Here is an 11,979-nt window from a genome sequence, read left to right as displayed (position 1 = left end):
TAAATTTTTGCAAGTAATTATCGTAGTCTTAAGTATATCTAGAAAGTCTTGAGTGTCTTTTGGAAATTTTTTTCAACTAATTGAATCATTATAACCATTCAATTACTGTTGTATTAAAAAATTACTATTTATTTAACTTTTACAATTAATTTGTAAGCAAATCGCTTTGAATAAAATGATGTTTCGTTTCCGCACTTATACAATATTAATAATTATAACTGTGTTTTTGTACATTTAAAGAAATGCAAATTTCTCATGGCATATTAAATATTCGATTGCGCTTAGCATTAGCATTATATTTCTATTTAAATAAGTATAAACACCAACGAAGTATTACTTTGAGCTTAAACCTATGCATTGAAAATCATATTATTGCCGTTATTTTTCGTAAAAATCATTAATAGAAAACATGTTATAAACAAATTTGCGTTGATGCTCTGTAAATATTACAGCATTTATGTAGATCTCGAGACCGAAGACATCGATAATCGTCTCAATGTGGGTATACTCCTTTTAGACGCTGTTTCCAAATCGATTACTCCAGTTCACCACTGACGCCAAAACGTATTGTGGCCAACAAATCCACCAAGTAGATGAGTGTGGTTACCAACGAGACTGAAGCGGCGGCCAGCACTAGGTCAAGACGTTGCATATTCGGATGCCAATAATTGCGTTCCTTTGTGGTGGACCAATCGCGGAAGAGTAGCGCCGTCACCGCAACGAGCAGTATGAAGCCAATGATGGACCACAGTGTCGACGTGCGCCAAGATGTGCTAAGCAAGCCGAACATGAAAGAAATAAAAAGAAAAAATGTACATTAAACCAATGCGGTGGACGAGAGGGGTGATAGTAAGGAGGGTATACGCACACATCACCGAACAATGCCATAATTAAGTAAATTGAAGTATAAATGATGAGACTGCCAAAGGTTACATAGCAGAGGGCGACAACGCGCGGCGTTATGAATATGCGGAGATGTGAGTGTGTGGATGGCTCATCGATGAGGCCGATGCAAGTGATGACCAGCGCCTGAAATGAAGCAGTGAACAAGCATAATTATAAGCGAATGAGTGAAGTAATTTTTAAATTCAATTAAGCGTATTAAACGAGTGGGGATAAAGCACACAGTGGCTTATACATATATGTGGCTTACCAGTTCAAGCAACTTGATGCCCATCAACGAATAGCTCGCACGCTTCGAGCCGCTACTTGTCGTGTAGGTGGAGTCCTCCGCCGGCGTCATCTCTACTCGTGAAATTTCTGTGGAGTGAATTAGTGCAAGACCGATTACTACATGGCAATAACAATTAATAGATTCTATTAATATGGGCATATATAATAAAAAATTGAATGGGGTCACGTTATGACATTCTAAAAGCATTTGGCTGCAGTTCCCATTACCTATTGAACGTAGATAACTCATTTTGGTAGCTTTTTAAGAGTTTTCTTTTCGAATGAATGCTTTTCTGTGTCACTGACGTGTAAGTGTTCTTATTATGAACCGAACTTGAGCCAAACTATCTGAAGCAGCGATCATTTATTGTTCAATATGTGTAATTGTAAGTTAAAATCTACACATTTTTATATATAGAAATAAATTCCCATAAAAAACAAATGAAGTTTAGTGACAAATAAGGTTAGAAACGTACATTAGAATAGACTTTTGTATTGCGTAAACATTTAACGATATTATGTGCCATCATATGGTTTAATGATACTGTAACACACTCCCTCAGTCGTCTAGTGTTGGCAGCACTTGGAAAACGTACTCATGCATGGAGTGATGACATTACCCGGTATACAACCTCTTTTGTAGGCGATGACACAATGAGAGTGTGATGTGATTTACATTAATTTTTGTACACATGTCAAGTTCAAATAGTTTATGCTGAGGTTTTGTAATACATAGTTATTAAATACTCGTTTAACGAGTTACATAGTTACTAAATACTCGTTTATAATGATTGGTGTTTATGTATGTCCACAGATAGAGTTTTGTTGAACAACTGTCTGATCCCAGCACCTCATTTTTGAGGCTTGAGTTCAAGTTGATAAAATATTTAATGTGTTTGCAATGATTTGTTGCAGCCTAGCCACACTATTCTCTTCCTTTTCGGATAAATACCCTATTTGATTGTTTCTAATCAAAATCTTTTACAATTTATTAATATTTGGCTCTTTTAATGAAAACATATTGGAAAGTGGAAAATTTATATTGAACATATGCCAAACATACACTCCTGTATAAAAATGAACCACAACAAGATTTTCGCATACTCAGTCATACATAATTGACGACTTTTTCAGACCCAACGACAACCACTTTCTCCTGACTTGGCTTGAGCCCAGTTTGTACTAGCACTCGTAAATGAAAGCTTGTATGAAACATGTTTTGCACGCGACGCAATATGGTGCATTACTGCCCAGTGCCTGACAACTTCGCATTTGCAGCAATAAGTTGACCTCAGACAACTGTTCAAAACACCTGAGAGGGTTCACAACAAATAATTTACTTTTACACACACATAATTATGTTTTTATACAAGTAATTAGCTAAAACAACCTGCTTAAATGAAAACGATAAGGTAGTAAATGAAGGGAAGGTTCCATTCCCATAACCTAACTTCGACACAGTTTTCAGGTATCATCAATAAAATCTATTGATAAACTCCATCACATATTTGGACGCAGTTTAGCTTTCTGGGGCTGTCATTTGCTTATATTTGTTGGAAAAAATCATAGAAGCTCCATAAACAAAATGAGAATCTCGAACCAACTTCAATATATTAATATCAATATTCTACACAAATAAAATCGTGGACTCGGTCTGAACATTATATTCAAATACTGCAGGCTTTGATAAAGCTTGAAAATTCCTTCATCAGTTTGGTAAAAATTACGGTGTTAACCTAAGTGGTTTCTAATATCAGTCGAGAAGTCGCTGATGGGTCTCATTTTCTTTACTCAGTTGTAAATTATTTAATAAGTTTGGAGATATTTTTCAATGATAAGGTATAAGAAATCCTCATAAATTCTTCAATAAACGTTACACAACAAATATGGGAATGTTTTCTCAGATCTGTATTATCAAATGCTCTCATTCGAAGTAAAAGAATTGCATATTGGTCTCATACATAATAGTATTGGACAGTGATTTTATATTTCAAATATATTAAAGTTTATTATACTTTCGTAACAATGTTGCTAGCAATAAAGTTGCTAAAGAGAGTATTATGTTTTGTTCACATAACGGTTGTTTGTAACACCCCAAACTAAACGAGTTAGATATAGGGTTATATACCAAAGTGATCAGGATGACGAGTCGAGTTCAAATCCGGATGTCTGTCTGTCCGTCCGTCCGGAAGTTCTAGGAAGGGGCATATTTGCATGTACTCCCCCCTACTAAGTTTTTTGTGCATATCTCGCAAACTACTACAGCTATATCAACGAAATTCTCAGGAGTCGTTTTTCAGGCATTTCCTTATATAGTCAAAAAAATGGAAAAATTTCATTATAAAGAAGGTACAGAAGGGCTCCACCCAAATTGGTATACAAAATTTTAAGTGGGTGTGGCTCCGCCCACTTATGGGTCGAAAACCATATCTCCGTAACAACTCAACCAATACCAACAGAACAGAACTGTGCATAAATACTGCATTTATAGTATGGCAGCCCTTTCTAAAAATCGCCGAAATCGGACAATAGGTTTTCTAAGCCCCATATATCGAACATGAGAACCTCGGTGCTTCTAACCTAATATTAGAGTTTCCAATTTCAATGGACTTTATACCATATATATGGCGAATATGTGGGTCAAATTGTTTATTATATAATATTAAATAAATAAATTGCGAGATTATAAAATGTTCCGTCACAACCGAACTTAGCGCTTCCTTACTTGTTTTTTAATCAAGAAGAAGAATCCGTATCGGGTCGATATCCGTGGTACGGTAGGGTAGAAATGAACGGTAGAAGCGGTGGTCAGCGTTCATTTACACCGCGTTCTCATAAGATAGGCCATATCAGCAGCGTCGTTCACTGATTGATTGATAATCGTCTGCTCCTCATCTTCCGAGCTTTGCTAAATCAGCTAGACCTATGTCAAAAGCAGATCTAATCAGCATATTTCTAATTTTTGATAGCCATTCAGTGATATTCAGTTCTGAACAAATATTTCTTTCAATACCGACCGAATAAATTTTGTAATTGTTAATAATTATTTGGTTGAGTTACCAACCATTTGACCGCCCACACAATTCTAGCCCAATTCAGTATGCGTGCTAGCAAATGCTTTACGCTTGACCTGTTTGCATAACTAAATGTTTGTTGTAATAACATTACAATGACCGACCGAGGCAAGCAACAAGGCAATGTAAACAAATATTGCTGACCATGATTTTACCAACATGCAGTATGTACATATATGTATATATATGATGTGCTATAAAGCGTTGTCCATTACCAGGAATTGAATAAAGGGAACAAATAAAAATATTAATTATTAATCGCGTGAGCCATAAAGTAATTAAACTACCACACATTATGCAGGCGCACTTGACCACAAGCAACGTTCGCGTGTTGCTAGCCAAAAAAAACTACTTTTGAGTCAAATACTTCTTACTTTTTTTTTCTTTTGGAGCGCATTTTTGTTCACATGCCTTTCAATTAACTGAGTAACTGTAATAAACTTTATTTTTTCCACACATTTCCAGGTGATTGAACGAGTGTTGTTTAGTGATGACGACAAAGCTTGGCGTGTCGCACAAAACAGGTCATAAAATACACGACGAAAAAGAGATGGTGGAAAAAAGGCCAAAACGAAAGCGAGCCGCTGAGGCATTGTTTGTTGTGTTGTGGCTAAAGGCGCCAAAACGAGTTTCCAGTTACCAGTTCGAAAATTTGTTGGTAAATAAAAAATGTAAACAAACCAGCGGCAGTGTCTGAGTGCCAAGCTATAGGCTTGCCTACAACAAAACAGTAAAGCGTACGCTGTTCGAAAGCGCGAAGAGTGCCGAACGGCAGACAGAGTGAAAGGAATGTGCAGGAAATGTGAGCATGGAAATGCGGAGCGCCAAATAAAGAGCGTAACACTGAAGCTCTAGCTAGTTAAAGACGAGTGAGTTGACTCATTTTCGATGTTCGACTTTCGAAATTGATTTCGAAATGTGAGATATACAATTCGAATTACTCGAGCTCGATGTTAATCAATGCAGCTTGTACTGCGCACAGCCAAGCGCTTCCAATGCGAAGCTTGAAAATCTCTGCCACAAGCCACACCTGTTTCTGCTGCTCGAGAAAGAATGTGTAAAATGCGCAGTAAGTAAACAAGCTAACTTATATTCTTTTGAAGAAATTTTTAAATACATTTTATAAATATTTTTAAACATTCACCCTGCTATACTTTATTACAACTGCCTTTAAATTGAAACCTCTTGTAAGTCAAACAATTACAAAACGAGTGTGTCGAGAAGCCTTATAAAACGGCCATTGACTTGTCGCACTTCAGCACGTTCGTATTAAGACGCGCCATGTGATTTGTATGAATTTGGTCAACTCGTGCATACGTGCGGGCGAAGCACTCACGAACTCTGTTTTTGATTTAAAGCCAATATCACTGCTTTTAAGACAAGCTAAGCCTATTTTTCATTAACCCCTGTAGCAACGAATAGACGTGTCTAGCTTACTTAAACGTGCGCCCAGTTGCGCGTTCTTCATGTCTCTCTGTTTACATTACTTTAATGGTAAAAAACGTGCGACAGCACCAGCTTGTCCTTATTTGGCCAGACTTTTATGGTATTTCGATTTTTTGGGTGTGCGAGTTTGTTGCTTAAGTCTTTTGTTTACAAAAATTTTGAATGGTTGTATGGTGGAAGGGGGGAATATATGATCTCTAATTCTCTCTGTCAGATAATTGAAGAGAGAAAGGCATATGTTTTGGGAACCTTGTTGGTTTTAGAGGATTTGTGTTGATTTTTGGGGGGTCCAATCAGTTTTGAATCGTATACGATGGGATTTGGGTCTCAGTAATAAAGGCGTCAAATAATAACTTATAGTATGATGCTTGAAACTATTGTTCCACGTGAGCGATTGGAAGATAACTTCCCACTGATTCATTAAAGAAAAGTAATGCGTCTTACAATTTGGATTAGTCATATAAGATTTATAATTTTTCGTTCAAAAAGGTATATCTCTGAACTTGATAAGGACTTCCTTCAATAATAAAAGCAAGAGAAATTTCTGATGATTATTTTGAAAAGTTCTTTGAGTATATAGATTTCTTTTAAACCGATAAAGAATTGCTGATAAATAAACTGCAACTAATAATCCGTCTGGTCCTTCAAATAAGAAAGCCAGACCAATATAAAAAAAATTAATTAAATTTCTACTAATTTCTATTTTAAATTGAATTATTTTCTGTGAATTTCTGAAATCACTTTGAAACACACGAATTAGCAATTTCATCTAATATGTCAGGCGCGCGAATAATTGCTTCAATTTCCTGTCATTACGAATGCACAGCTATTCTCATACGAAAGTAAATGTGTGTGTAGGCAAGTGCATGTGTAAGAAATCAGCGAACAATTAAAAAATAGCAACGAATGACAGCTAAAAAAACATGTTGCAACATAAATACACACATATATACATACAAACAAGTGTATAATCCGATATTGCAGCTACCAAGAAGTCGTGTGTGAAGAGTAAAATAAGAAATATCTGCAATTGTAATAAACCAGTTTCGCGTGTCTAATGCAGCAAACCACAGCGGCGCTGCTTATGTAAAAATAAAAAAAAAACACTTAAATCTGATGGAAAAAGCTGCCACACCACATGCAGGCGCATTGTGGACAGTTCACGTGCTGCAGCGAACAGCAAAAAATAAAAACTACAGCAACAACAAGGAAAAAATAAAAAAAGAGAAAAGGAAAGGAAGTGGAAACACGCCTTCAGTAGAAAAATGCGAGCAAAATACAAATTCGCAAAAGTGGCATGAAAATAAAAAAATAACAAAGCAGGTCAACAGACGCTAAAAGCAACGCAAACGGCAGCCGCGTCGTGTTGTTTATCAGCAAAGAGGTCAAAGCATTGCTGATTAATTTCAACTACTTATTTAACGCTATTGTTTTGAGGTTGTACTAAGAGTATAAACTATATATTTATATATATGCCTATATGTTGTTGTTTATGCTGAGGCACGCAATAGAAACAGATATTCATCTAAGTTTTTATATAAAATATATATTCTCCGAGCTTGACTTTGTAGAAAGTTCTGTATGTATGAGCCTTAGAAGAGCATTCGAACATACATAATAAATAGAATTAAAGATAAAAGTTGTCAATTACGAAGCATTTCTGGCTTCCAAGTACTTCTCTGGTACTGGGCAAAATATCAAGTTTTGACGTATAGAACTGGATCTCTTCATCATTCACTTCTAAGAGTATTTATATGACACAGATATCAGAAACTGCCTCAATTTTCTGCTATTTGAGGAAAGAGTCTACAGAGAACATGAAGAAAATGAATATTTAAGTATTGATTCCATTAGATTTTTACATAATCCTTCCAATACTTCCATTACTAAATTAGCTTCAATTAAAATTCTAAAAATCTCGAGGGTTTATTGTCTTAAAGGGTTTCGAACTAGTTTAACCCAGTTTAAAGCTATTAATTTGGAATCATAAGTGTATATGAAACTTTCTAGAACTCTTCGTGAATATCTTTAGCGTATCGCAATAATGTCAATAAATTTAGTAGTTGATTTCCTCTGCTAGCACTGTGAACACACATACGTTTAACCCACATACGATCATGTAGGGTGTGGTGACCCGCTTTGGCATAAGGCCTAGTTCTCAGCGCAAAATTAACACATTGCAAATTCCCACACACTTCCAGCGAACAATGCCAACAATAATAACGATAACTTTCACGAGCTTGATAAACTTCAATAGTAGAATGCTTAAGTGGGTGTGTGGGAAAATTAGCCAGCTAGTCAATGCTTGCACGCTTATAAACACAACTGCAATTAGAAATTACGTTTGAAAGCGCTGCGACACACCCTAACATAACTCGCCTATTAACTACCCATTTCAGTTAATCAACTGCCAAGCTTTTCCACGAAGTAATAGCCTTTTCGGGTTGTCAAGTGAAATTCAGCGCGAAAAACGACAGACAGTGCAATGAAAAATATGTAAACAAAAGGCTGGACTTCAATGTCAAAGTCATTATTTTACGGTTAACCTAATTGGCGTTGGCGAAGCGATAGGAAACGTGAGTGACAGCCGTGCAGAGTAGGTGGCGAGGACCAGCAAGGACATGTAATATAAACAAGACAAAAAGCACGTGAATCAACATTACAATGGGGTAAATGAGGCAAAAAGTAATGGTGTCATGTGATAGGCGAGTGTGTACATAGTACGAATTCTGTATGGTATAGATGTGTGTATAAGTAGGTAATATTACTTGGGGGTTGTATTCGGCCAGTAGGCAGCAAGTCAGTTGATAGTGCAACTTTGTATGAGAACCTTTGCTCTCCACCTTTTTCTTCGTAATTTCCACTATTATTTCATATGTGTATTTCGTAGTATTTTCTCAAGTAAATACACTTTCAATTATCAAATAACTCAACCCATTATGAATCATCAAAGACAATTAAGGCGAACAGAGAAGCATAACAGAACCTATAAAAAGAAAAATATCAATGAACTGAGCAAAAAGCAAACTGATGTGGTAATACGAGGAATTGAAAAAACAACAATAAAGTTATTTGTTGGTGTACATATATAATATGTCTAAGCAAAGAGTTATGCGATCTTCAATATGCAGATGAAGCCAACCAACGTTGCAGAGTTGATTAAACAATCAATTTATTGTTGTTGTTGGCTTTTGTTACTAGAGTTGTTTGGTTAGTTGAGTAGTATTTTTGTGTTAAAAAAAATGAAAACTGGACTTTTTTTATTTAAAAATTCCCGTTTTTATTAAAAAAAAAAAAAATTAATTTAAAAATTCCCGTTAATTTTTGAACACACCAAGTAAAATTTTTGTGTTCAAAAAAAAAATGAAAACTGAACTTTTTTTATTTAAAAATTCCCGTTATTTTTTGAACACACCAAGTATGTAAAATTCTTGTGTTAAAAAAATGAAAACTGGACTTTTTTATTTAAATATTCCCGTTTTTATTTAAAAATTAAAAAAAAAATAAATTTAAAAATTCCCGTTATTTTTTGAACACACCAAGTATGTAAAATTTTTTAGAGATTTTTTTTTTGTCTCGCCAATAGACTTTCAGCACTCACTGTACTTAAGTAACTAACAGACGATTTAGTTGTTCGATTATTCACGCAACGAATTTGATGAAGCATAGCTGTGTCTTGTGTACAGCTTGGGGTGGGGCTGTTATATGTTGTTTTTGTAATAGGTGGAAGCTGTGCTTCGAACTTTTTTACTTCAGAACATGGAAGAAATGTTAAAACAAGCACAAATATGAAGCTTTATCTCTTGAAACAACGAACTCAAAATACGATTTTTATAAAAAAAATAAAAATTGAAAATATTACTGAAAATATTTATTTCTCAAAACATGTTTCGAATTACTGAAATTAAATCGGGTAGCAGTATTAAAATTTTGACAAGATTTTTATTATGAAAAATTTTATTTTTTCAACAAAAAATATGCATATAAATTCAAATTAAAGCTAAGCTTGAATATTCACAGCTAACAAATAATATTTTTATTTCGCTTATATGGCGTTAAAAATCCATATTTATCGCACGTAATTAATTTTGTACACCCCCTCTCCCCCGCTTCTAAAGACCCAGCGTTGTATTAAGCTCGTCATCAGCACATTAAACTGTCTCCCTGTCTTAATAAGATAATAGATAAATAAAAAAAACTTTGAATCGTGGAATCCTCACGTTACACTCGTCGCTAGAAAATCGTTGTTAAACAGGTTTTACAACAACGTCTCAAACAGTGTTTATATAATGCATTAACAACTTGTTAAGCGCATGCAAATGATTAGTAAACTCACAACTACATAGTAAAACTGTAAATATTTGTTTAAGAATTTTGCGCTAATACTACTTATTTTCGAATTATTAACATTATTATTTACACACATTTCAAATTTTCAACAAAATGTTACGTGGTGAGAACGGCTTAGACACAATGGGTGTGTGTGTGTTTTTGTATGTTGTTGCTGTTATTGTTGTACAAGTGCGCTATAATTAGCGTGACTGCTAGTTGTTCTGCTGGTTAGTCGACAAAATCTTTAGTATGTACTAGCTGATTAACACAGAGTGTTTGCAATAAACTTTGAAATGCTGAACTTGGTTTATTTTCGAAAATTCGATATTTTTTAAATTTTTTTGTTGAAAATTTTTGTTTTTTTCCAAAATTCACTGACGAAGATTCACTATTATTTATTATTTTTTTATCAAAAGTACTTAAACACCGCCGCGCGCGCACTTTCAATTTGACTACGTCAGCGTTTTTCGTTTTGTTTTTGCTTTACTCGCGTGAATCTTTTTTGTTTTTCGTTCGAAAATAAAACCCTTCAGGCCTTCTGTTTATTTACAAATTTTCTGCACTCAACAATTGCTGCTCTTTATAACCGTTATGAACACGCTTGTGCGCCTAGCGTACCGTACAATTCGAACTGCGAACACCGAATGTGAATAGCCCACAACTCAGTTGTAGCTAGTCAGCCCTCAAAGCCTTTAGTGTGAGCGCTTAGTAAGCAGCTAGTTCGAAAAGTAAAGAGTTGCTTGCTCTCCCAAGCGAACACACACGCCCTTTTCGAATGCCACCTATGTTCGAATTCGCTTTGTTGACTTGCTGTGGCGGCGGCGGCTGAGTCAACTTGGCAATTTCGTGTTAGTTGTGTCAGCTTTTAGACCAGGTTTGTGACTATATTGACGCTGGCGCTGTTGACTGCATGCTGAGTAGTACAGTTGCCGCGTTCGCTTTGCTATGAGTTCGAATTCGTTTTCGAAGTTGTCTTATACTGGCGCTCTCAGTTGGTAGTAACGCTCTTTTGCTACTGTGTTTCAGTTAAGAGCTTCAGTTATTAGCTCAGGAGAGTGATTTATTAGAAACACTATAAGCTTTGATTAATTTGTTGTTGAGGAAAGAAGCTTCAAATTACTTTTCGGTGTAATTAGATAGTATTATAATTACTTTTTTTTATTATATATAATTTATTTTTTATTATTTGTTTTTTACTATTTATTATTTATTTTTTATTATTTATTTTTTTATTATTTATTATTTATTTTTTACTTTTAATTATTTATTTTTTATTATTTACAATTTATTATTTATTTTTTGTAATTTTTTTATTATTTATTTCTTATTTTTTATTATATATTATATATTAATTATTGTTTATTATTTATTTTTTATTTTTTATTATTTATTTTTTATTTTTTATTATTTATTTTTTATTTTTTATTATTTACTATTTATTTTTTATTATTTATTTTTTTTATTATTTATTTTTTATTTCTATTATTTATTATTTAATATTATTTATTTTTTTATTATATATAATTTATTTTTTATTATTTGTTTTTTACTATTTATTATTTATTTTTTATTATTTATTTTTTATTTTTTATTATTTATTTTTTATTTTTTATTATTTACTATTTATTTTTTATTATTTATTTTTTTTATTATTTATTTTTTATTTCTATTATTTATTATTTAATATTATTTATTTTTTTATTATTTATTATTTATTTTTTACTATTTATTAATTATTTATTTTTTATTATTTACAATTTATTATTTATTTTTTGTAATTTTTTTATTATTTATTTCTTATTTTTTATTATATATTATATATTATTTATTGTTTATTATTTATTTTTTATTTTTTATTATTTATTTTTTATTTTTTATTATTTATTTTTTATTTTTTATTATTTACTATTTATTTTTTATTATTTATTTTTTTTATTATTTATTTTTTATTTCT

General features: G+C 33.1%; 1 protein-coding gene across 3 annotated transcripts; it reads right to left on the bottom strand.

Annotated features, from left to right (window-relative positions):
* Nucleotides 1-275: 275 nt before the first annotated feature.
* Nucleotides 276-10,689, bottom strand: LOC105218516 (uncharacterized). Of its 3 annotated transcripts, none has more exons than XM_011194272.3 (4): nucleotides 10,118-10,689; nucleotides 1,154-1,260; nucleotides 869-1,029; nucleotides 276-773 (listed from the first exon to the last, which is right to left on the bottom strand). In XM_011194272.3, exons 2-4 carry the CDS (start codon nucleotides 1,241-1,243, stop codon nucleotides 536-538), a joined length of 489 nt encoding a protein of 162 aa, XP_011192574.2. In that variant the 5' UTR covers nucleotides 1,244-1,260; nucleotides 10,118-10,689; the 3' UTR covers nucleotides 276-535. The 3 variants fall into 3 exon arrangements, with proteins under 3 accessions (XP_011192574.2, XP_054085229.1, XP_054085228.1); XM_054229254.1 differs by lacking the exon at nucleotides 10,118-10,689 and adding an exon at nucleotides 3,899-4,047; XM_054229253.1 differs by lacking the exon at nucleotides 10,118-10,689 and adding an exon at nucleotides 1,402-1,573.
* Nucleotides 10,690-11,979: the final 1,290 nt, after the last annotated feature.

This window comes from Zeugodacus cucurbitae, chromosome 4 (genome assembly GCF_028554725.1).
Source record: "Zeugodacus cucurbitae isolate PBARC_wt_2022May chromosome 4, idZeuCucr1.2, whole genome shotgun sequence".
In the NCBI taxonomy this organism is placed as follows: Eukaryota; Metazoa; Arthropoda; class Insecta; order Diptera; family Tephritidae; genus Zeugodacus; species Zeugodacus cucurbitae.
This window is presented reverse-complemented; position numbering and strand designations above follow the sequence as displayed.